This window comes from Synchytrium microbalum (assembly GCF_006535985.1).
Source record: "Synchytrium microbalum strain JEL517 chromosome Unknown SmJEL517_scf0003, whole genome shotgun sequence".
Classification (NCBI taxonomy): domain Eukaryota; kingdom Fungi; phylum Chytridiomycota; class Chytridiomycetes; order Synchytriales; family Synchytriaceae; genus Synchytrium; species Synchytrium microbalum.
Genome location: NW_022158352.1, coordinates 276,230 through 298,483, shown reverse-complemented (window position 1 = coordinate 298,483; position 22,254 = coordinate 276,230). Strand labels below are relative to the sequence as shown.

Below are 22,254 nucleotides of genomic sequence, written 5' to 3'. Positions count from 1 at the left end.
CCAACCACCAACTAGACGACAAAGAATGATCGTTCAAGAATAATAACGTTTCACTGTCCTCCCAACTTCCAACTCTTTCGCCTCTTCTCCGTGACAGGTCTCATGAATTCGCAACAGCAGCGTGTTTTCGATGCTTCTTCAAAGGACAGGGAAGCCACTATCCTGTAGTAAACCTGACAGTTGTTTGTGGTGTTGTGCTAGTGTTAGGAATCGAATTACCGTGATGAAGCAAAAGTACACGGTAAGTGCTGCTATGAGATTTACCGAGATTTATTTACTATCGGAATGTGGCGTGTATTTATTATAAAGGTTTATAGAAGAAACTATCGCGCAGTGAATGCATCAATATTCAGAATCTGAATCAAGACACATGTCCAAGCGCGTTGTTTTGCGCATTTATACAGCGAGTATAGAGGTCGTTTTCAGATCTGTAGAGTAGCTGGGAGAGTAGAGATATTCGGTACTCTCATAAATGTATCACAGCCATGTGCTTCAACCACCTTGATATCCAGAGTCCCACCAAAGTATTTGGCTGGTATAGATAGAGTGCGGAGATTAGTTTGGGAGAGCGCGGGGTATTGAGAGTCAAGTGTATGTGGGTGTTGAGCCAAGCGCTAACATCGCTAACTACGCCTACCGTAGATACGAGACATTGGCAATCCAAATCCTAAGCCGGCCATTGGACCTCCCATCCCACGCTGCATACTTATTCGACTGATGGTTGATAATGCATCCGACTCCGTCTCATGATGCTTGGGAACTAGTGTTGAAGTATATGTGATTTTGAGTTTTTCTTTCTTTTGAGTTTGGATAGAGTTCACGCAACAGCAGCGTGTTTTCGATGTTCCTACAAAGGACAGGGAAGCCACTAACCTGTAGTAAACCTAACATTGTTTGTGGTGTTGTGCTAGTGTTAGGATTCGAATTGTGTGATTCAGAAAACTTGGCTGCTTACGAGTACTCCCAGACTTTGGAAAACTCTATTTTGCATGACTAGATATAGTCAGAATTAACCCACTCGTTTATTGTACAACCCAACCAACTACTTGCCATGCTGAGGTATTCCGCCACCTTGGTCTCGTACTCGAAACGAAATTTCTTCAGACCCTCGAGCCAAGGTCACCTCAATAGGAGGATGATCCATTCGATCCGTCTTTTGACTATACTCGACAGTGGCTCTGAATGCATTCTTGAGCAATTCAGTCAAGACGTACTCCAAATGCACCTGAAGGTTATTTATAAAAGTTGTGAGATTGCAACCAGCGGTTTGAAATAGCAAATGTACCGGTATATAAGCAAAGACAGTATCAATATGACCCGTCAATTCGACTTCAGGAGCCGATCCATAATTGATTTCACATAATTCTTGCACTTGTTCGGCAATTTTACGAACTAGAGCTGCTGGAGACAGACGAGTGTTGACTATACCAATCCAGCCTGGATGGTATTCACGTAGGGCCAAGTGATGTTCTGCCAGCACTGAGTTCAGAAAAAAATTGGAATGAAGTTTTCCTATTGAAGACGCCTCTGTTGGTCAAGCGTACCACGTATCCCAATACGAGCGTTAATCATCTTGTCCAGAAAATCGGTACGGTCTTCTTTAGTCATGTATCTTTCACATTCCATAAATCCTAAAAACGCACCTTCAGCTGAAAGCCCAAAAAATACCACGAATGGTTTGAATACCTTTAGCCAGCTTTGGTATGACATCATTATGCTCTTCTACAAGCGCACGCAATACTTGAGAAAAGTGCGCTTCAGAGTCGTCATCCTTGACTGGCGGTATGGCATGCAAAGTGTCAAAAGAGTCCTTATACAGCTTATGGATGTTTGATATGTGTGGGTTGGTTCTTAGTATAAATGGCAGCGACGACATCAAAATACACCACAACATCCCCATCAATACATACCTTATGAACTGAGCGTATCCACGGATTGACTCCGACAATGAATGGTAGGTTCTGCAGAGCTGTTGAGGAACCATTTAATTTCTTTTTTCGTCGCAATTACTGATGTCGCAAGTGGTTTACCTTTGCATCGTCGTGCCATTCGTTTTGGGAGTTCTTCATGCAAGTAGCTTCCCGATTCGATAATGTTTTGCTAAAGATCATGTCAGTTATTGAAATCAAAAGTGATTCAGACGTAGAGCAGACACTTACTTGTTCACCCAAGTGCAAGAGATACCTCAAAGTCTACAAGGCAAAAACACCAGCCGATGGTGTTGGCGATTGCACGCAAATATAAGAACAGATGAGCTGGAACGATTGAGATTACCACAGGAGTGATTTCCTTTCTGGCATAAGCATCCACTGTATTATCATAGAACTCCATATGAGGAGGCACACCAATGTTGCTGGAATTGTAGGTTGATGTCCATCGTTTGCAGCACAATCTTGATGAGGCAAGTGATAAACACCTGGTGGAACGCGACATATTTTCGTTCGAAATAGCCTGGTAACTACGAGAGCTTCCTATTCCTTTTGCCTTTTCAGCTAATTGAGTATGAAACAAGTTAGTTCAGTTGTTTGAAGAAACTTCATAGCAAGGTATTATTGCAAGTGTAAAGAACAAAATACTAGTTATTATACGCGTTCTGGCAAGTAATTCAATTACTCACTTGAAAGTAGCAGTCTTCAATCGCAAAACACCAAAAGTAATATTTTGGAAAACAACAGCGATGAGCGAAGACTTACTAGCTGACTTAGATGGTATGTGTCAGCTCTATTCACGCAACTAGTATATAAACCTAACTTGAAACTCATTCCTCTCAGATTTGGGAGAAGACGACGAGGAATCTCTGCCTCAAACATTGCAGCTCTCGACAAGGAAGAGAGCAGCAAATGAAATGGATCAGGACGATAATGAGGATAACGACGACAATGATGATAGCGACGACCACGATGAAGACATGGAAGGAGGTGCTGACACTGAAACTCCCGAAGTCATTCTTCCAGACATTAAAAACATTGCTGATGTTGCTACAAACTCTAGAATGAGATCCATATTACAAGTAAGCATTGATTTTTCCTGTAATTTGGTGTGACTGGCTTGCAATCCTCTCTCGTTTATTGTCACCGTGCCCTTGAACCATTTGCTGTCGGTGAAGGCCGAATCTCTGACGCTCCTTTCCTTTGTTATTAGAAAATCGATGTCGCAAAAGCAGTGCCAAGACGAGAAGCTATTGAAGGTGGTGCGGTGGAAGATGATCCAGAATATCCATTGATTGTCGCAGCAAACAACTTGACTGCTGATATTGACACTGAGATGATTCGAATCACCAAAGTAAGGCTCTGATCCCGAAACGAGTCGGATTTAAACGTGGATATCCGGTAGGCTCGTTGCCCTACTCATTGTCTTGTCTTCCCCGATATAGTTCATTCGTGACAAGTATGCTCCCAAATTCCCTGAACTGGAAACACTAATTGTCAACCCATTGGATTACGTACGAACTGTCAAGGCTATCGGGAATGAAATGGTACGTTTGCCAAAGTGTTGTTCGGGCACTCTACTTCCTTAAACTCAAAGAATCACTCATCAATAGGATCTGACTCAAGTCGATCTACAATCCTTCTTACCAACAGCTACAGTCATGGTTGTCACAGTCACAGCAACCACTTCAAACGGTAAACCACTCCCAGCTGCTCAATTGGACACGGTCGTGCAAGCTTGTGATATGGTCGCAGAGCTAGACGTCGGGAAGCGGAAGGTTAGTTCGCGATACGACATCTGTAGAGCTGCGTTTTCTCGTCGCTGTTCTTCAACTTATTCGTTTCAAACCCCTTTTGAAAGATCCTGGATTATGTTGAATCTCGTATGGGTTTCGTCGCACCCAACTTGTCTGCTCTAGTAGGAAGTGCGACAGCAGCCAAACTTATGGGAGCAGCTGGTGGTTTGACTGCCCTCTCCAAGATACCTGGTTGTAATATTAAAGTATTGGGTGCTACGAGAAAGGTCAATACTGGATTGTCGATATTGGGACAAGGACGACATGCTGGATTCTTGAGTCAAGCGGATTTCATATTGAGAATACCGTCAGAGTATAGGAATAAAGCGGTCCAATTCGCTGCCGACAAGTATGTTCTGAGTCATGTCAACGAAAAAAAGTCGCAGAGATTCGGTTTGAAAGGCAAATACTCCCACCACCCACTTACAATATCCTTTCCAACGTAGATGTGCATTGATTGCCCGAATAGATTGTGCCAGAGCATGCCCAGATGGATCACAAGGCAAAACCATGCGAGAAGAAGTAGATCGTAAAATAGAACGGCTACAAGAACCACCACCTGGTAAACACACTAAAGCTCTGCCCGTCCCTGCTGAAGGTCCTAAAAAGAGGCGAGGTGGTAGAAGAGCACGCAAGCAAAAAGAAGGAATGCAAATGACTGAACTTCGTAAACAACAAAATCGAATGTCTTTTGGAGTTGCTGAAGAGGAGATTGGTCAACAATTTGGTAGTACGAAAGGAATGGGGTTGGTTGGTGGTGCTCCTGGAAAGATTAGAGCTGCCGTTGCTGATAAGAAGGTTAAAGGTGAGAATCATGGAGTCCCTGGTTGAGACTTGCCACTTGGTTATTTTCTGTTTTGCTGTCTTCTACGCGTCCGTTCACTCTCGCGGACAACCTCAACAATTACATTTCTAACCCTTTCTCCCTCTCCTATTAGTGAGCTTTAACCAAAAAAAGTATGCTAAATTCAATCAGGGATCATCAGGAGCCACATCAGGTCTATCATCATCATTGGCCTTTACGCCTGTACAAGGTTTAGAATTGGAAAATCCTGAAGCTAGAAACGCAGCATCTATCAGTAGTAATAGTAACGCCATCAAGTCGAGCGAAATCACATCAGACTGGTTTGGTAGTGGATTCAATCGACCTAAAAAGTTGTAAATCATCAGCGCAGGTGACTGTGATGTTCGGCCCCATTCTTTGCATAAACAAATATTAAAAAACCATTATGTGACTTTGTATTCTTTTGTTCTAACATAGCTCCCTTGCACATCCAAATATCCTTAAGTACTATATACAAGTTTTCAATCCGTTTTCGATATCTAGATGGCAGACAGCTTGTTTGTCTTATGGGTCTCCGGCAATCGAAGCAAATAGTCTAGATGGACGAAAGGGACTTCATGAGCATGGTGTTTGGCTAAAAAAGAAACAGCAGTGACATCCAGCTGCACTGACCTCCGTTCTGTGTTATGTATCGCACCCAAGGGAATGCTTGATATCCACTTTTATCAACAACCTTCAAGTACCTGACTTGAATTCCAGATGTGGTAAAGTACGGGATTTCAAACTTGACTGAAATTGGAGGTCTCTTATCCGGATCCTCTATGTAGAAGAGAATCACATTGAGTGATTTGATTCTCTTGGCATTGCAAGGAATCGACTGGAGGAACAATAGAAAAGCAGACATGCGCGAAATCTTACCATTCTTGACACTCGGTAAACCAAAGTGTGCTCTCATCATGAACTCTTTGCCACCTTGGAATTGCTTAATCTTCCATATCACAGCATTCTTTTCTGGAGCATATTGTACAACACCAAATGTTGCCTAAAATTTGTAAGATCGTTGGTACCTCCCAACAAAAAAAAAGGAGACAAAGGTTGGTGTACAGGTCATATCCCACCTTGAATTTAGGCGAATCAGCATCTTCGGGCACTGGAATGATGATTTCTACATTGTTAGCAGTGGATCGTCTCTTAAACTGACCCTTGGCCTATATGAAGCGATTTGAAACATGAGATGAAACTCATACGAGACTCTAAATTCAACTGCATAACCCAAAAGACCTTTGCAGTACCTTGATCATATACTCAATTCGAGATCCCGAATGACTTTCAATAACAGCTTCACACCAAATCAATGGCTTGACTTGAGTGTTCAATCGATATGACATGAGTTCGAATTCACCATCAGGTGGTATAAACGAGATAGTGCGATCATTTTCAAATCTAGACAATCGTACACATTGATGGAATTTGACATCTTCCATTTCTATAGCTTTTCCTTTTGATGGTGCTTTGTTGTTGGCAAAAAATGAAAAAATAGGTGAGACACGACGAGCCAAAAAATATACAGAGAAGAACTTGATATTGTAATTTGTAAAACACTTTCGAATTTGACAGGCTCGACCACACATCGGATAATGCATGTACTTACTTCGTCCAGTATTCTCAAAGAGAACTTTATCATTCAATCCCAATCGAACATCAGGCATACCACTCAAGTACGCCTTCATTTTGATGGCACCCAAGATTTCACTTCGTAAGACATTTCCATTAGCATTGACCTACATCAGACAAGACGAGGTTGATGTCGAACTGGGTGTCAAATTCCAGCCAGAAAAAGAAGTTGTGGAAGAGTCTTTTTCGTTTCCAACCATATTCTCACAACTACAGCAGACCAACAACATAACGTACCAACAAATTAACACTTTCGACCACATCCAAAAAGACTTCATTCTTTCTATACTTGATTCCTTCAGATCTCCAAGACACAGCATTTGTGACTGCCATGGGTGGACGTGCTTGTGATTCCAATTTATGTGATTCTTGTGTAATGTACCTGATTTAAAGGAGGGAGTGGCATAAGAAAGCCAAAAAAGTGCTTTGCAAGTCGTTGAACAAAGCTACTTACTCTTGTAATATCTTGGTGTCTGTAGTTTGTGGATATCCGAAATCCATCATTTCATCCAGCAGTTCGTAAATGATGACAAAGTTATCTCTGATTGATTCCTCTTCTAGTTCTTTAAAGTATTCCGTAAAGACCTTTCGGGAGATGTGTGTAAGCAAAAGTTGTTTGACTGAATGAGAGGCTCATAAAGGATGGATCTGAAGCTTTAAGGATCTCTTCCTCTGCTTACTTCACATAGTTTGTGTAGGAATATTAATATGGTAGCAGCATTTGAGTTCTTTTTTGTGATGGCCACGACTACAAGGAGCGAAAAAAAAGCAGTTTTGTAAGACAAGAACTTATAACTCATTCACAAGTAATCATGGTTCATTCGAGAGGCGCAGGCATCGCAAGGACAACTCGGAAAACCCAATCTCGTCTCGGCATCCACGACTACAATCGACACAGGATACTTACGATATAGATTGTTATGACGGATATATAAGAAATTGACACCATCATCAGTGGATATAATTGGCGTTGGAGTCTGTTCGTCCTCTTCAGATTCCAGTAGAAGTGGCATAAACATGTCGATGGCTGCCATAGGGATGTCGCCACGATAATTACGGGATATGAGCACCTTGCCCTAAGAGAGTAACAAATATATGCGCAAAATCGTGAATTTTATTATCCAGTTTCATATCTCGGCCTTCTGCAAATGTTTCCAAACATCACACTTTACCTTGAGGTCGAGGATAAAGACAGCGCTAAGAAGATAGTATCGGGTTAGTATGGTTTCTATACTACGCAGAATGAATTCTTTACCTAGCCACCATGTTTCCTTCTATTCGCTTTGGAACTTTAGTTTCGCTATTGGAAAAAAGGACGATTTGAGGCAGAATGTAATCGTCGATCTACGCGTCAACGAGCACACCCCTGAATTCTACATACATGTGTTTAATATAATTATGTCCAAAATGCGTGAACTGTGATTTACAAATCTATATCGTCCACTGGAGCATTGATGATTCTATACTTTGTCCTGGACGTCTTGGTTACATCCTCATTGGAATGGCATTGGCCCACCTCCTTGTGCTGCTAATGCTTCCCGATTCTCATATTGGAAGAATCTAAAATGTGAGACATGTTGTCAATCTTTGGTAGACATTACGCAAGGTTGAACGACGTATGGTGTCAATTAAACGTTGCTGTCTGATCGACACCAAAATAAGGTTGGGATCGACAGACCACAAGTCGTTCAACTTCAAACACGCTTAACCCTACCCTTTAGCATCAGCCAACAAATTAAAAACAGTCCCAGCTACTCCACAATCAAGCAAATCATTCAACGTGATGATATCCACTTGAGCAGGATTGGCCATATCAAAGATCTCATTCGTCAAATCAGATATCTTGGGAGCTTCATGGCCAAAGGATTCCATCCGATCCACTACAGAAACCAGCAATCTCTGTATATCAACCTGGTTTAAATAACCCCTGTTTTCTACATCTAGTAGTCGGAAACAATACGTGACTGCCTCAGGCGACCCAATATTTTCAATGGCCAATACAAAGTCGAGCCATGATACAAAGTCCAATTCACCATGATATGTTTGACATTCTTCAAAGAGCCGATCAAGAAACGATGATGAGAAGGTACCCTGTGAGTATCTAGACACTTCTTTACGTGATAACATGCCATTATGATCTTGATCTAGATGCAAGTATTGCATATACACTCGATGTGTTGATACACCTGAGAACCAGTTTGTCTTTTCTAAATCCTTGGGTAGGTTTGGTTCTCGTAGTTCGAATAGCTCAGTCAATATCGGTGATAGTAATATAGATTGAATCGATATCTTGTTTCGTCGTTGTGGATCTAGGAAGAAGACAAATTTACGAGATGCCGTTGCTAGATAGTACTTTTTGAATGATTTCGTTATAGCGTGAAGATTTAGGGTCGGCATGAGATCCGAAATATATTTCTGGAGTTCGTCTTCGGTGAGATAACCATCAAAGTCCCCATCATACGCGCTCAAATCGATTCGAGCTTGAAGAAGTGACACTAATGTAATAATTTAAGGGATAAAGTATGTGACGCATTAAGTCGTGGAAAGGAATGAAAGAGGAGATATTAGCCTGGATTACCTTTTCTGAGCACATAGTTGAAGAACTGCTGGACTGATATGTTGCCCATCTCATCCGTAGTAAACCTTAGATAGACGGAAGCTTTGAAAAAGTTGTTGAATTTATCAGGTAGATTCAATCGAGTATTCTGAAAGTCAATGTAGCTGATACTCTAGAAAAGAGCAGAGACATGATGAGAACATGATGTTGGGCACTGTCTCAGCTCTTAAACAGCACAAAAACAAAGTCTATTCGTTTTGACTGGCAAAAGAACCCTGTCAGAAATGCTGAAGATCTACGATTGCTTTCGAAGCTGCGAACTCAACATACCCGTTCATCTTCAGATAAACCAGAGGCTCGATCATTCAGTGAATCCCACAACAAGTCGAAATCATCGTTTGTCAAGAGTGATTCTCGTTGTCTCTCGATAAAAGTGGTTCGAGTAGCAGCATTCAGACATTTCATTATAGCAGAGTTTTTTCCCTTTCTTTTCTAATGCGGCGAATTGAGAATATTCTTGTGAGAAAAGCGTTTAGTAGTCCGAAAGACCGATGATTGATTTACCCTTGACACCAACTTTGGAAGAGTTGAGCCCGTGCTGCTTGTGGTTGTGACAGCAGCAGTAATAGCAGCAGTAGTATGTGATGCCTGGGTAGTAGTATTGCTGCTGTTGAGAGCATTGACGAGGGTGTTTGTCCATGGGTGCCGTGAGGTTAATGTTGCTCTTGCTTCGTCGTCCAATCCTTCATCGTCGTCATCGTCTTCTAGATCATCATCCTCGTCATCATAGAAATCATCTTCGTCTTCATTATTGCTCATGGCTATTCTAAGTCAGATCAAATAAGGTGTCAATGTTTCGACATTCAAAAAGATTCGCACATTACGATCAATACTAACTAATGGGCAAGAAGGGCAAGAAGGACAAGGGCGATAAGGCAGATGCAGCTCCTCCTCCCGCTGTAAAGACTGGTGTAGAGAAGTTGTCAGAAGCGCAACGAGTAAGTTGAAGATATTGTGTACGTTAGTTGAAGAAGAAATCAGCAAAGATCACTCGCGGTTTATAAGAAAACACACTATGAAATAGCACAGATCTACGCGGAACTAACAAGATCTACTATGTTTTAGGACGCCATCATGGCCAGAATCACGAAAGGTACATAAACGACATGCATTCAACCCAAATTTACCTCACGATTTGGCCAACACGCAAGATCATATTACGAGATAGAGACCTATACTTATTGTTTGATCTCAAAATCTGACCAACGTATCCTTCTTATGTAGCATTCAAGACATTCGATTCCCAAAACAACAACACTTGCGACGAGAACGAAATACCGAGGTGGGGACCTTAGCCAAAGAAGCATATATGGATCGTAAAAATGCCGCTGAAATACCTGCATGATTGCAACCCATGACTCAACTGTATGCACAATTTTCGTCTCCCAATAGTATACTTCGAAGTCTAGGACTATGTCCTTCCCAAGCCGAGCTGGCTTTATTAATCAAGGATGTAAGTTTAGGACAACACCGTACTCTACCTCTCAATCAAAGGTGGCAGATCACGGGCTGTCGTTTGGAGAATGCGTCACAACACACACTCTCTCGCACGAACCTGACATGTCCACCTTGTATATTCCTTCCAACAATTGAACCTTCTGATTCGACTCTCCCCTCTACGTCATGCTCGTATACACCTCCAAACCACTGAACGTTTAATTTGACACGTCATTTTTTCTCAACCCAATAGATGGTATCAGATGAACCCACAGCTTTCGTGACTTTTGACAAGTTTTCAACTGTGGCTCTCAAAATCTTGGCTGAACCGCCACCGCGAGACGATGAAGAAACCTTGTACCGAGCCTTTGTCACCTTGGTATGCTTGACGACAAACAAAAAAATCATGCTAATGTTGAAATAACGTCGTTCTAACACCAGCAACTTAAACTGCTATTAGGATGAGCACAAACGGGGGTATCTAACACCCGACGAGTTACGTATTCACTTGTGTGGTAAAGGCGAGGTCTTCGTTGATGAGGAAATGGACGAGATGCTGGCCGTGAGTGATGGAGTGATGGAGTCTCTCAGTTGTTGCATTCTCAGCTCTAACACCTTTTTTTGGCTCTACAGAGTTGCGTGGACGCAGACGGCAAGATCTATTACGAAGACTTTGTGAGATTACTTGCGGCAGCATCATAAAATAGAAACCAAAGTTTAAATGGAAAGAATTATGTATTTGGGGTTTTCGTTCACATCAAACAAATATACGTTGCAGTTCTATCCAAGGCTCTTTCTTAATATACATAGTGTTCTTTGGTGTGTGTATGTGGATAAATGTAAATGGAGTTTGAAGGGAGGGTGATAATTCTTCTTCGTCATCGTGTTGCAGGAAGGTGTCCGGCAATTGTTCCTTTGAAAGAGAAAAGAAGCAACCCCCTTCAATCTGCCACCTTTACCTCATGTCCAGCATCAAAGTCTACTGTTGGGTCCTGAAAAGAGTGACACATGTTAGTGGCAGAGTCGGACTAAATAAAAACGACACGGAATTGCTTCATCAAGATGGCTGCAAACTCACTTTTTCGCACTCTCTCGTGCTGCCTTGATGAGTGGAACAAGATGCTTTAATGGGTCCGCTCGTTGCAAGAAGGGGTGCTACAGAGGAGAAGGCAAAGGGTAAGGAACACGACGAAATCCATGCAATGCGAAAAATAACACCGCGACCGCATTTGCATACCTTGAGTAACTCAGTAGCATTCAGTCTCTTTTCCGCGTCAACTTCTAAGGCAACCTTTAAGAAGTCCTTGAACACCGACGACAGAGCTTCAGGATTCTGTAACTGCGGCGTTCCATTCGTAGCAATCAAATATAGAGCACGGAGTGGATTTTCGTTCAAGTATGGTGGTTCGCCCTCCACCATTTCGATGGCCATGATCCCTAAAGACCATATATCTACTTTAGGGCCATATTCCTTCCTCGTCACGACTTCAGGAGCCATCCAATATGGTGTTCCCACCATTGTTGTTCGTTTCGATTGGGCATCATTAAGTTGTGCACAAAATCCAAAGTCGGCTAACACACGAGATGTGGTTAGACAAATTCTAATCACAACAACAAAAGACCTGTCGCTAAAATGTAACCCAAAGCGTACTCAATTTTATAGATCCATCTAATCCTAATAGTAGATTGTCACTCTTGATATCTCGATGAATGACACCTTTGGAATGTAAATGTTCCAATCCTTCCAGTGTCTATCAATGAATGGAGGGTTAAGATTTCATGCCCAACTTAAAAAACAACGCGCTCTTTTATTTACCTCTCTACAGACAGCAGCGATTTGACCTTCGGTCATGTAATTACTCGTGACGACATCAGTTAATGATCCTCCCTCCATGTATTCCATTACGACCTAAGACGTGATTTTGTTTGTGAGCATCATCAAAAAAAGGAAGTGTGACTCCATATTCACTCGTAGTACGTACCCATAAGTCACCCTTGTACAAGAACGAATCAATGTAATTTACAATATTCTTGTGGTTGGAGCCTCTCATCACCAATATTTCATTGATGATGAGATCTTTCTTAGGTTGTTGCTCCAAGTTCATTTGCTTGATGGCAACCGCTTGATCTGAATTGATTCCATATGCGGTATACACACCCCCTGAAGCACTAAAGAAGTCACATAAAAAGCAATCAGTATTTTGAGACGTCATAAACGTTGGAAATCGAACTTGACATCACAACGGCGACTGGTCCCTTTTTTGGTTAAAATCGAAAGTATCATCTCCTGTACTTACCCTTGACCAATTTTGACGAGACTTCTGTACAGCTTGGTTGGATCTGCTGGGTTACATATAGCCTTCAGCCTATCCACAATATCGTCCGATCCAGTTTGTTTAGGGTTTCTGGCTCGTGGGGTTGCAGAACCACCAAGAGCAGTACCAGTAGCTGCTGCTTCATCTTTACGGGGAGCTGTTGCACTAGGTGCTGGTTGTGCTTTACCATTAGAATTCGCCACGGGCTTAGGAGGTGGACCTGCATTACCATTAATATCTGGCTTCGGAGGTGGTGGTCCCTTCTTTGTGAGAGATGGTGACCCAATGGTATTCGACGACCCTTGTTGTTCGAAGGCTTGAGCACGTGCCGCTATACTTGGTGACGAGTCATCAGGTCTAGAGGGCGTGAGTGGTTTATCGGTTTTCGGTAAATCAGTGGAGTAAACACTCATAGTGTGAGCAGGTCTTGCTGGTACTGGAGGTTTCTTTTTCGACTCTGCTGCTGGCAATTGTGTAGCATTTGTTTGTTGTAGTGTAGACTGCCGTGGTGGTTTAGCTGGCAACCTTGGGCTGGTTTCAGGTGGACTGGTTGAACCAGGTGAACCTGATGGACTTTTATAGCCTGCTTTTGATAATGCTTGCTTGGCATATGGATTGTTCATCTTATTCCATACACCTTCGGATAAATCTACGCCACCATTCGTTTCTTGATAGAATCCAATAATATCAATGACTGCTTTAGGATGTGCTTGCTGTTCCTGTTTGGAGATACCAGCTTGCGTCAAGAGCGCTTGCCACTCTTTAGGCAGTCCCTAAAAACATTAAATTGAAAGGATGTTGTTGGTTTAACATGTTGAAACTCGCGAGACAAGGGACCTTGATTCATATAACACAAACTTACGGTAAACTCTCCCGTATCAACATTATATCCAACATGAGTTAAATGTATTGGATTGTATGGTGATGAGATCTCACGCCTTGAAGACGAGGATGACTTTTCTGCATTAGCATCAAAAATACCTGTAGTTGTGAGAGCAGTCAGTATTGAACACGAGAAGTGAGATACAAATGAGTCTGAGCCGACGGATCATAGGAATCAGGCACTTTACCTTGAACTGAACTCATCAAGTTTCCAAACACGCCCTTCATGCCACCCTTCTCTTCAGTTGCATCTCGTGATCGACTAGGCGATACGTACGTTCCAGCCAAAGTGGCAGCCTGACTTGTTGGAATCAAATTCATATCACCACCATAGCTGACAGCATCCGTTGACCCTGATCTGTTCATTGGAGTAGGGAATTTGGGCATTTGAGCTGCAGCATCTCTTGGTATCGATATATTGGGACCACTAGTTGTAATATTGTTGCTGCTACTATGATTATTATTTGGTGTTGGTCCGGTATTATTAGCAGGCCGTGGTGGAGCCCGTCGTGCTTTGGCTGGTGGTGAGGCAGGGTCTATATTACTTTGTTGAGCGGTCACGGCTTGTCCAGTTCCAGGTTCACGCATGTTGCCTAAAGATTGACTTTTCCCGACGACAGTACCTGGTCTAGGTGGTATTATGGGAGTGTTTGAGGTATTTATAGAAGTGTTGCTATTTCCAAGGCGAGGATCAGACGGTATTGTTGGAGAAGTATTATTTACAGTCGTTGTTGGTCGAGGAGGCACGGCGGTACGAGCAGAGCTCATGAAGCCCTCGACAAAGTGTTCGAGTTGATCAAATCAACGCAAGTGTCTATAAATCTAGTTTGAATTTCTCCAAAAAGAGATTCTAAGTGGTGTGAGGTTTCAGATGTTAGAGGTTGTGATGTTTCGTATCAAGAGACTGGGTATAATAGGATATGGAGGCCATATCCGTCTCCAGGACACGAGAGTCCTCCATTCCGCTTACTTCTATGAGTCTCCTTCAGCTCGAACGAGCACCACGTTAACGACGGTATCGAAACTGTTTTATCGCTGTTTTAAAGGAGCGGTAAGCAAAAAGAAATGTGAATATATTTTCGGGATGATATCAAAATACTTCAGACTTGCCTGATTTTGACTCTTCTGTTTACTCTGTACAAAAACGAGACACACCTTTAGTTGCTTGTTCGAAGCTCAATGAACAACACAAAGTGGAGGAAACTGCTAGCACAGCACGTATGAAGCAAGGTAAGCGTGATTCTGATACGATGAATGCGAGCGCCCTAGTTGTCTATTCACGTCTAACTTCTCAATAATCTTTGAGTTTCGGCCGGGGTCACATAATCTTATTGGCCCACCCGTTTCTCAGCCATTCGCGATGACCACAATGGAGTATTATCGAGCATAAAATGTATTTAAAATTTTCTTAAAAAACGTTTGAACATGTGTCTGTTGTCGGTTTCTTGGTTTGATTCCGTCGCGAGCCGCAACAACAGGCACACTTGTCACAAAGCACAACAATTAAGTGACTTTCCAGAAACTTTCTATATTTGAAGGGATTCAAGTAACATTATAGAGCCATGCTGCGAGTTCAGTCCATTAAAACAACACGAAAAGGTCCAAATGCAATGTCCACCAACTATAGGAGCGAATGAGATGACACAAGAATACGAGAGGAGCTGAATGTGGGTTTACCTATAATGTCGGATTGGTCAATCCATCTTCTCCAAACGCTACATTCAACTGATTCATGTGGCAGGTCTCAATGAGTCGATAAAATGCCGAGACAGCACGAGGCACCTCAAACCGTTGAAGCGGCTCATCGACGCAAAGAGCTGCCATCAGCGACTCGATGTTGCAAGGGTCAAAGATCTAGTTTGGTTAGAAAATAACCAGTTGGCTGCCAGACCACAGGGAAAAATTGTTGACGAACAGAGATTATATAAAGAGTGGCTTCCTGGATTTGTCCAGCAGCTCAAGATCAGTCTCTGTGGGCCCGCCTCCATCAGTAAGAGCTTGCTCCCTCCCCTCTGACACTGTTTGTCCGCGGCCACTATGTAAACGAAGGGAGAGGTTAAAGATAAAGATGCTCAAGATGAAGATGCCGACTTCCGCACCTGTATCCTCCATCCAACGAAAGCAGTCAAACTATTTGGCCTCCTCTCTGTGACAGACCCATTGAAATATCGACGACATGCTAGGATGGCGCAATAGCATCTTAACCGTATACTAAAAACAAGTTCGCCGACTCACTAAGCTGCCGCAGTGACTCAATGGTCCTAGAGCAATTGATTTTGTTTGACAATTCGACAAAGAATCGCCAGATGCGCTGCTGAGCGACCACAGGTATTCAAAGTCCTGGCAATTTATGAGTCTTCTGGGCTCCTGAGTCTCGTCTAGCTGCTCAAGTATCACCCGCGGGGCCGCGGGGCTCTTTCCATCAAGTCTATTCCTCTCTCGGTGCTTGTCTGGATATTGCCATTGTTGTCAAAACACAGAAAGAATCTCACAACCGAGATGTTAAGACGTGATCACGGTTTAGAATGATTTGACAGGTGCAAAATATTTTCAAATTTTCATATGATGCACCTCTGACTGGTTGTAGATAACCACATAGCATTTATAGAGCTGGTCAGGGCTGTGGCGCAATGGCTCATGAATGCAATGAATGAGGAGCTACAGCCTGGACTCCTCTGCACTTCCAAATCAAACAAATTCGTCCGTCTCTCTCAACTGTTTCGAAATGACACTCGAAGCAAGGAACGCGCAGCACAAACTCAAGGCAAACGTTTCTGTGTATGAGGCTCTCTATGAATTAGTGTATAACCAAACTATTTGCAATTAAAACAAGGCGAGAATTCCACCGGGTTGGACTTGAGCATCCGCCACAGCTCCCATTTGAACCAAGCGCCGCCTGAGTTCATTACTCAAGTCAGCAATCTTTAAATCAAACCCACTAGGTCCGTCGAGTTTAGCGAAGTTGAAATACAGGAGCCCAGCTGTAATAATGTCACAGAGTGGAGCCTGTGCCTCGTCAAGTCGTATGGGAACGATTTCCTTCTCATAATTGTTGGCAACCATGATTTCTTTTCTGCAATTTTTGCTACCCTGTGGAGTAAGGTGGCGTTAAATCATCGTGGGGGCAAGTCTCCATTGTGGGATTTTGGTGTCTGCGCGCTTCGAAGAGAAGGACCTGATAAACTGCCTTACCTCGTATTCCAATGAGATGCACGGCACAAACAAACGACTCAAGGCAACGGATCATCCATTCGTAGATGTTTCCACTTATATGCGTCTTGTCTATGCGGACGGTGAAGCCTTTTTCAATCAGTGCATCGTGTATACTGTACACCAGCTGTTGGTGCTTCCATTTAAAATACAAGCGATGTGACTAAGATGAGGCTTAAGTTTTGCAAGTTACGCGGTTTACGAGTTACGAGGCTCCTCACGCACTGATAACTAAGAAACACATCCCATTTCTGCTTTGTTGCGCTTGCGCCTGGTGAAGGGAGCGGTTTCTCAACTTGGGGAATACTAAATGTCAATTTGCGAAGTATTTTGACTAGCTGAGGAGCAATACTGGGATTTTGACGTTAGATTCAATCGTGATGCTGACCTTTTGTGAAGATTGACCCACAGCTTACAGTTCAATTGCAGACGGGTCGGTCAATTTGATTGAGTAAACCTTGTAGATCAGTTGCATTGCGCTCCTGATCGTGAGCGAGCCTGGAGGTTCTCCGTACGGAGCTACGTCTGGAAATCGCTCCGTGGTTCCATGACGAAAAGGTTCCAAAAGGGTCCTTTTTGTCCCAGAAACATCACAACTAACTTGTCTGCCCAGAAAAATTGGCACTACTAGCTGATTCCGACTCTTTCGTTGGATTGCTGTCCACCACTAAATTGAAGCCAATGCCAAAAATGGATTTAAAGGACCACGGAAGACTTCGTCAACCAAACTGTTACTTGCAAACCTCGGAAAACATAGCATCCTGGTGTGTGTCGGCAGTTTCAACGTATTTAACTGCCTCCTCTGAGCACACCAAGACAACTACTTTGGTGCGCTCCAGCGTTCGGTCGTAAACGTTGTCCATGTCGTTCCCTGCTTCGAGACAATTCAGATAAAGAAAAGAATGACAATTTCGACCAGATATGAATTGCTGGTTGAGAATTCTTGCAAGTGCCAGTCCTGTGTGGGAGTCTGTAACTCCGTTATAGCTGGACAAAAGCCGATAGAATCATGTTAGTGATGCAGGCCATGCAAATTGAAGTTTTGAAGTTTTTGATGTTGATTTAGCAGTAACCGCTGAGTTTGTAAACGAGAAAGCAAGGAGAATTTGTCTTGCCTGATGTAGAAGTCGTGCTCATGGAAGCCTTGGGCACACGTCCATGCCCTTTCCGGCATCGCATCGCTGCTCGACATCGTTTGAGACATTTGGGTCAGGAGTTTGATATTTGCGTAGTGTAGAGTACGACAAGTTGTCTCTGCTCAGGCTAAAATAAAGAAAATTTGGTGATAATGCGCTGTTCAACGTATTCCTCCTTCGCAAAAACGAGATGGGAGCGGCTTGGTCGCTCGTCGGAATCACTGAATCCGATGCAAACCAATTTGGGATAGCAATTTCAACCCAAATCAGCATTTAAGTGCCACAAAATCGTTAATAGGTGTAGCAGGCACAATTTGGAGTATTTCTCTCTCCGTGTCAAACACTTCCGTGCTTCAGTTGTTCGTTAGCGTCACTCGGCTATATATAATTCCACAACAAGCAACTAGAATGGCAATGCGTATTTTCAACACTATATTTACAACTTTACAGTGATTACAGATGATTCAACAAAACAAGTAAGTTTTCTAACGTCAAAACGTTATGAGGACTGAAGGAGGAACTGTGTTAAGCAGGTTATCTACGCAGGTGGCGGCACAATCACGATCGACATATTGAGGTCCATCATTATCCTTCGTAATTCCAACATGAACCGATTGGTTCTCGCAACCTTGTTGCTGAAGTTGCTCCAATTCGTCTTGTGCGTTATAGAGACCGACACCGTCATCCTACACAGGTGATATTGATGTTATTAGAGAGCGATACTCAAGTGAGTGGCTGAAGGAGATCGTTGGTTTCGTGAGCACATACTGATTGCTATCGTTCAGTTCCTTGATGTGTGTGGTGACAGAGCTATTGAAGTCCCGACTCGAATGTTGGGCAAAGTCCCCAAGACGTTCTTTTAATTTTTGAAGCTGGGCCTCTGTGGTGTCACCGCTGAGCTTCAATAGAACGGTCTCAACCTGTGGACCGGATCGGCGGATGTTGTCTATTTGAGAGCTTCGGTGTTAGTGAAATCAAAACGACAGACACAACAAAGACACTCACTGATGAATTTAGTTAGCAGGACTGGATTAGGAGCGATGACTTCTTTCCCATCAGGTGTACGAAATACGGTAACGCTCTAAAAGAATTCAAGATGTATTAGTACTGTTTGCGAAAACAAAGCAAGGGTTCATGGATCCGTTCAAATTCTCGGATAACTCAAGACTCACCAAAGCAAATTCTTTAACAATATATGTATTGCCATCAATCTCAACACGATCGCCGACATCTAGTTTGGGTGACAATAAGTAGGATTAACTCTGGAGACCATCAGTTTTTTTTTGCCAGCAAAGCTCGTACCATAAGGATGTGTCAAAAATAGGAATATAACAGATTCAAGCAGATTCTTGATCGTGGCTCCAATAGCAAAAAGGATTCCAAGCCAAAGTGATATCAGCCCAGCAAGGAAATTTGTGATATTCACACCCCAGATTCCCAAGCATATGAAGATAATCAGGGCAAACATAAACACTTTCAAAAGCCCATCAAGTTTATGCATTGCCTGATTGCCGTCTCGTATTGACTTGTCAAGGCTCAGACGTTCTCGATAAATCTCAATGATGGTGGTCCTCATTCTATCATAACAGCGGTTAAAGGAGAAAACAAATATACGTGGGGTGGAAAACTGATTTACTCTTGAGGAGAGATGTCGCCGTTCTCATCTTTATCGAGAAGTTTGAACGCGGCCATAGTCTCGCTAGTGAAAATCTGAGGTTAGAATCTGTTGGCTGAGAAGGATTTCAACATAAAGAGAAACTTACGCTTGAGTGGGAAAGTATGGTCTGAAATCTGCTGGGACTAGTATTCCTGACGAGCCACGTTTCAATGACAAGAACAACCGTTTCGAGAGCATCTTGGCATCATGAAGACTCCTACCAAACATGAGCTTGTCATTGAACAAAATAATTGTTGAAATAAACAAATCATTTCGTACCTCAACAGCACTCCAGCAGTCTCGCCAGTCTCAACGCCAACAACCACACCAGCAACATTCTTGATATTCAATCCCAATCGCACAGCATGCTTCTCAATCCCCTTCTGAAATTTCTCGACTCCTGCGCTGTACGATGATCGATTTCTCAAACCTAACCAATGGTTTTGAGGAGTTGACGATGTTTTTCTTGCTTGCTTCTCAAGTTCTGTTACAGCCGTCTCAAGTTCATCGGAATGTGACGAGTCTGTTGAGATATCCGAGTCTGTGGGTACGTTCAATCCAACGGAATTGTTTGGTCGATAGCGTGCTCGATTCTACGAGTATGTGTTAGCAAATTGGGTTATATGAGACAAGAGTGAGACCATACCAAACAACCCAAGACATGGAAAGCGTATTTTTCTGCTTCTATTCTTTCAGAGTATGCTCCTAGTTGATGAAAGAGGTGACCATGAGGCAAACTGGAATAACGAATTTCGAAGAGCAGGAGGACGCGTACTTTGTGAAAACTGGACAGCAAAGAGCTGAAGCAGAAACCTTTCGGCGACCTGATCAGAAAAACCCTTTAAAGAAGCGTCAATGGTCAACAAAAAGTAAACCCTTCTTACCCAGACAAAACACGACCAAAGCAGTGAACTCCATAGCAAAGTGACGACTTGTTGCCAGTTGTAGTAATTTGTTGTATCGACATTAGAGGTGAAGATTGTTGTGAAGCTTGTCAATCCAACGGCACTCAACTACTGAAAAAGTTTATTGATGGTTCAATAGAGTGGCTTTCCTTGTTCGCTTACGAGCAGAAATTCAATAGCTCTTCTCATATGGCGAAGATAGTCCATTACGTGCTCAACAAAGGCATTAGTTTCACCATCATCAGAGGTTCCCAGGAAAATATCAGAAAGGCGAATCAAGACCTCCGGTAGTATTGTCAGGACGTATCGTTCTCCCCAGAAAACTAGGATTCGAAAAGCGCGTCAGTCATATCGCGACATACACAGAAAGATGACGAGACAGATATGTTTCGCATACAGCAAAGAGCACTGAAAGGACAGGGAAATGACATACATGTCCATAGAATAAGAAAGTATACAGAAAAGACAAAAGTCGGGTAGCCTGCGATGCCCATGCAAGTTGGACGCTGGACAGTCCAGTATACACCACGATCCTGTACGCATAGCAGAAGCGAAATGATCCCAGGAATAGTGATTGCGACGCCACCAAGCAGAATCATCAAGATCGTTTGAGGAAACAGTGGCAGCGACATTATCCAGCGTCGTGACAAATACCCTCCTGTTACATAAATGCAAAAGCGTTGGTATAAGCAAGATGGTTATAAGATGTCTCAATAACTACGACACAATCCCTCAAATATGAGCTAGGCAAGCTTACGTTTTGACTTTGCAATTTTTGACGACTGTGTCGGAGCAACGTCGATTTCGTCATGTTCCCAGTCAAATGTTTTCGCATCATCCACTTTCGGGCTTCCTAAATCCTGATCATCTCCGTGTTGCAGCTCCTGAATAGGACTTTCTACATGAGCAGGAACCAATCCAGCGCTTTTCTTGCGGGATGAAACAGATCGATTCCTCGATGTAGAAGTAATTGCTGCGTTGTTTACTTGGCTCATCAAGAGCAGATCGTAACTGGCCCTACTGATCTGTCCATTGTGCAGTAGCTGTTGTAATATCTCAGAAGCATTGTTGATGATCATATTGTTTGCTGATGAAGATGGCTGCATCGAGTCTACAACCACTTCCGTAGGTTGATCGCTGTTTGATGAGATCTCCTCTTGCCCAGCTTCCATGACTATATATATCCCATGTAGGTTTTTGGTTTGCGACCAGCCCAGCTTGCTTTCCTTTTCTTTGTCCGAGTTTTCCGACGGATCGTGCCGTTTGGAAACTATAAGAATAAGCGATGAATATCAGTTGTCTATATTATTTTTGCGTCCTTGGTGATTGTATAGCACCTTGCAGAGTAGGGTGTCATTTCAGCTAGTGCGTGAGTTGAATATTTGGAGGTGACTTGCTTTCGGCTTTTACAAGCGGACAAGCTGCTAAACCTTGTATCGCGTCTTCATTTGCTTATCGTCGAACCAATAGACTTTGTTTGAGTGAAAGAGTTGTCGAAGTGTAGGAATCCTCATACTTGCGAGACTCAAAGTCCGAAATGGTCAACGAGACTCTGAGGAGTTACCATTCAAGTCTACTTCAATTTGTGCTCGGAAGACTAAATTACGATTCTCGAGATGCTGCCTGGTCTCTGTGGGTGGTTCGATGCTGTGTTTTGGTTTCAAATCTGTCAAACGTGAATGCCGCAAACCAAGATTTTACCTCGCATTTAGCCTCTGGCAGTGAATACAGAGTGGATTTAGAGGTGGATTATGCTCATTCAGTGAAACGCTCCTCAATGTTTGTACAAACGTTATGCAAATGAACTAATCCGTATGTTGTTCGGTGCGTAAAGAAGTGGAGCTCTGCAACTATGACCAACCAGGACAGAGCACTATTGATGCAAACTTTTCATTTTTACAACATTTGTACAC

At 42.9% G+C, this 22,254-nt stretch overlaps 8 protein-coding genes across 8 annotated transcripts; 2 read left to right on the top strand and 6 right to left on the bottom strand.

The window, feature by feature from the left end:
• Positions 1–422: 422 nt before the first annotated feature.
• On the bottom strand, positions 423–704 carry SmJEL517_g00856 (uncharacterized protein; the record flags this gene model as incomplete). Its single annotated transcript, XM_031166784.1, has 2 exons — positions 423–532; positions 638–704. The coding sequence occupies 2 exons, from the start codon at positions 702–704 to the stop codon at positions 423–425; spliced, it is 177 nt and encodes a 58-aa protein (XP_031027300.1).
• A 338-nt stretch (positions 705–1,042) lies between these two features.
• Positions 1,043–2,331, bottom strand: SmJEL517_g00855 (uncharacterized protein; the record flags this gene model as incomplete). Its single annotated transcript, XM_031166783.1, has 8 exons — positions 1,043–1,225; positions 1,286–1,479; positions 1,545–1,631; positions 1,687–1,819; positions 1,911–1,969; positions 2,031–2,100; positions 2,160–2,192; positions 2,275–2,331. 8 exons carry the CDS (start codon positions 2,329–2,331, stop codon positions 1,043–1,045), a joined length of 816 nt encoding a protein of 271 aa, XP_031027299.1.
• Positions 2,332–2,677: 346 nt separating this feature from the next.
• On the top strand, positions 2,678–4,886 carry SmJEL517_g00854 (uncharacterized protein; the record flags this gene model as incomplete). Its single annotated transcript, XM_031166782.1, has 8 exons — positions 2,678–2,708; positions 2,772–3,010; positions 3,142–3,282; positions 3,374–3,475; positions 3,542–3,706; positions 3,790–4,073; positions 4,171–4,529; positions 4,663–4,886. The coding sequence occupies 8 exons, from the start codon at positions 2,678–2,680 to the stop codon at positions 4,884–4,886; spliced, it is 1,545 nt and encodes a 514-aa protein (XP_031027298.1).
• Positions 4,887–5,103: 217 nt separating this feature from the next.
• Positions 5,104–7,448, bottom strand: SmJEL517_g00853 (uncharacterized protein; the record flags this gene model as incomplete). Its single annotated transcript, XM_031166781.1, has 12 exons — positions 5,104–5,142; positions 5,206–5,327; positions 5,427–5,550; positions 5,627–5,716; positions 5,801–6,018; positions 6,160–6,289; positions 6,420–6,564; positions 6,637–6,767; positions 6,863–6,930; positions 7,090–7,258; positions 7,355–7,379; positions 7,438–7,448. 12 exons carry the CDS (start codon positions 7,446–7,448, stop codon positions 5,104–5,106), a joined length of 1,272 nt encoding a protein of 423 aa, XP_031027297.1.
• A 227-nt stretch (positions 7,449–7,675) lies between these two features.
• Positions 7,676–9,558, bottom strand: SmJEL517_g00852 (uncharacterized protein; the record flags this gene model as incomplete). The annotated part of the gene is made up of 5 exons (XM_031166780.1): positions 7,676–7,742; positions 7,897–8,677; positions 8,761–8,911; positions 9,070–9,231; positions 9,304–9,558. 5 exons carry the CDS (start codon positions 9,556–9,558, stop codon positions 7,676–7,678), a joined length of 1,416 nt encoding a protein of 471 aa, XP_031027296.1.
• Positions 9,559–9,638: 80 nt separating this feature from the next.
• On the top strand, positions 9,639–10,938 carry SmJEL517_g00851 (uncharacterized protein; the record flags this gene model as incomplete). Its single annotated transcript, XM_031166779.1, has 7 exons — positions 9,639–9,737; positions 9,865–9,892; positions 10,024–10,081; positions 10,192–10,252; positions 10,490–10,615; positions 10,697–10,798; positions 10,870–10,938. 7 exons carry the CDS (start codon positions 9,639–9,641, stop codon positions 10,936–10,938), a joined length of 543 nt encoding a protein of 180 aa, XP_031027295.1.
• Positions 10,939–11,215: 277 nt separating this feature from the next.
• SmJEL517_g00850 (uncharacterized protein) lies at positions 11,216–14,201 on the bottom strand (the record flags this gene model as incomplete). Its single annotated transcript, XM_031166778.1, has 9 exons — positions 11,216–11,228; positions 11,315–11,391; positions 11,474–11,808; positions 11,888–11,987; positions 12,053–12,145; positions 12,219–12,405; positions 12,534–13,324; positions 13,414–13,532; positions 13,622–14,201. 9 exons carry the CDS (start codon positions 14,199–14,201, stop codon positions 11,216–11,218), a joined length of 2,295 nt encoding a protein of 764 aa, XP_031027294.1.
• A 4,116-nt stretch (positions 14,202–18,317) lies between these two features.
• Positions 18,318–21,513, bottom strand: SmJEL517_g00849 (uncharacterized protein; the record flags this gene model as incomplete). Its single annotated transcript, XM_031166777.1, has 14 exons — positions 18,318–18,465; positions 18,548–18,725; positions 18,785–18,860; positions 18,952–19,010; positions 19,082–19,356; positions 19,416–19,478; positions 19,543–19,653; positions 19,716–20,029; positions 20,083–20,141; positions 20,212–20,260; positions 20,321–20,449; positions 20,504–20,664; positions 20,775–20,999; positions 21,099–21,513. 14 exons carry the CDS (start codon positions 21,511–21,513, stop codon positions 18,318–18,320), a joined length of 2,262 nt encoding a protein of 753 aa, XP_031027109.1.
• Positions 21,514–22,254: the final 741 nt, after the last annotated feature.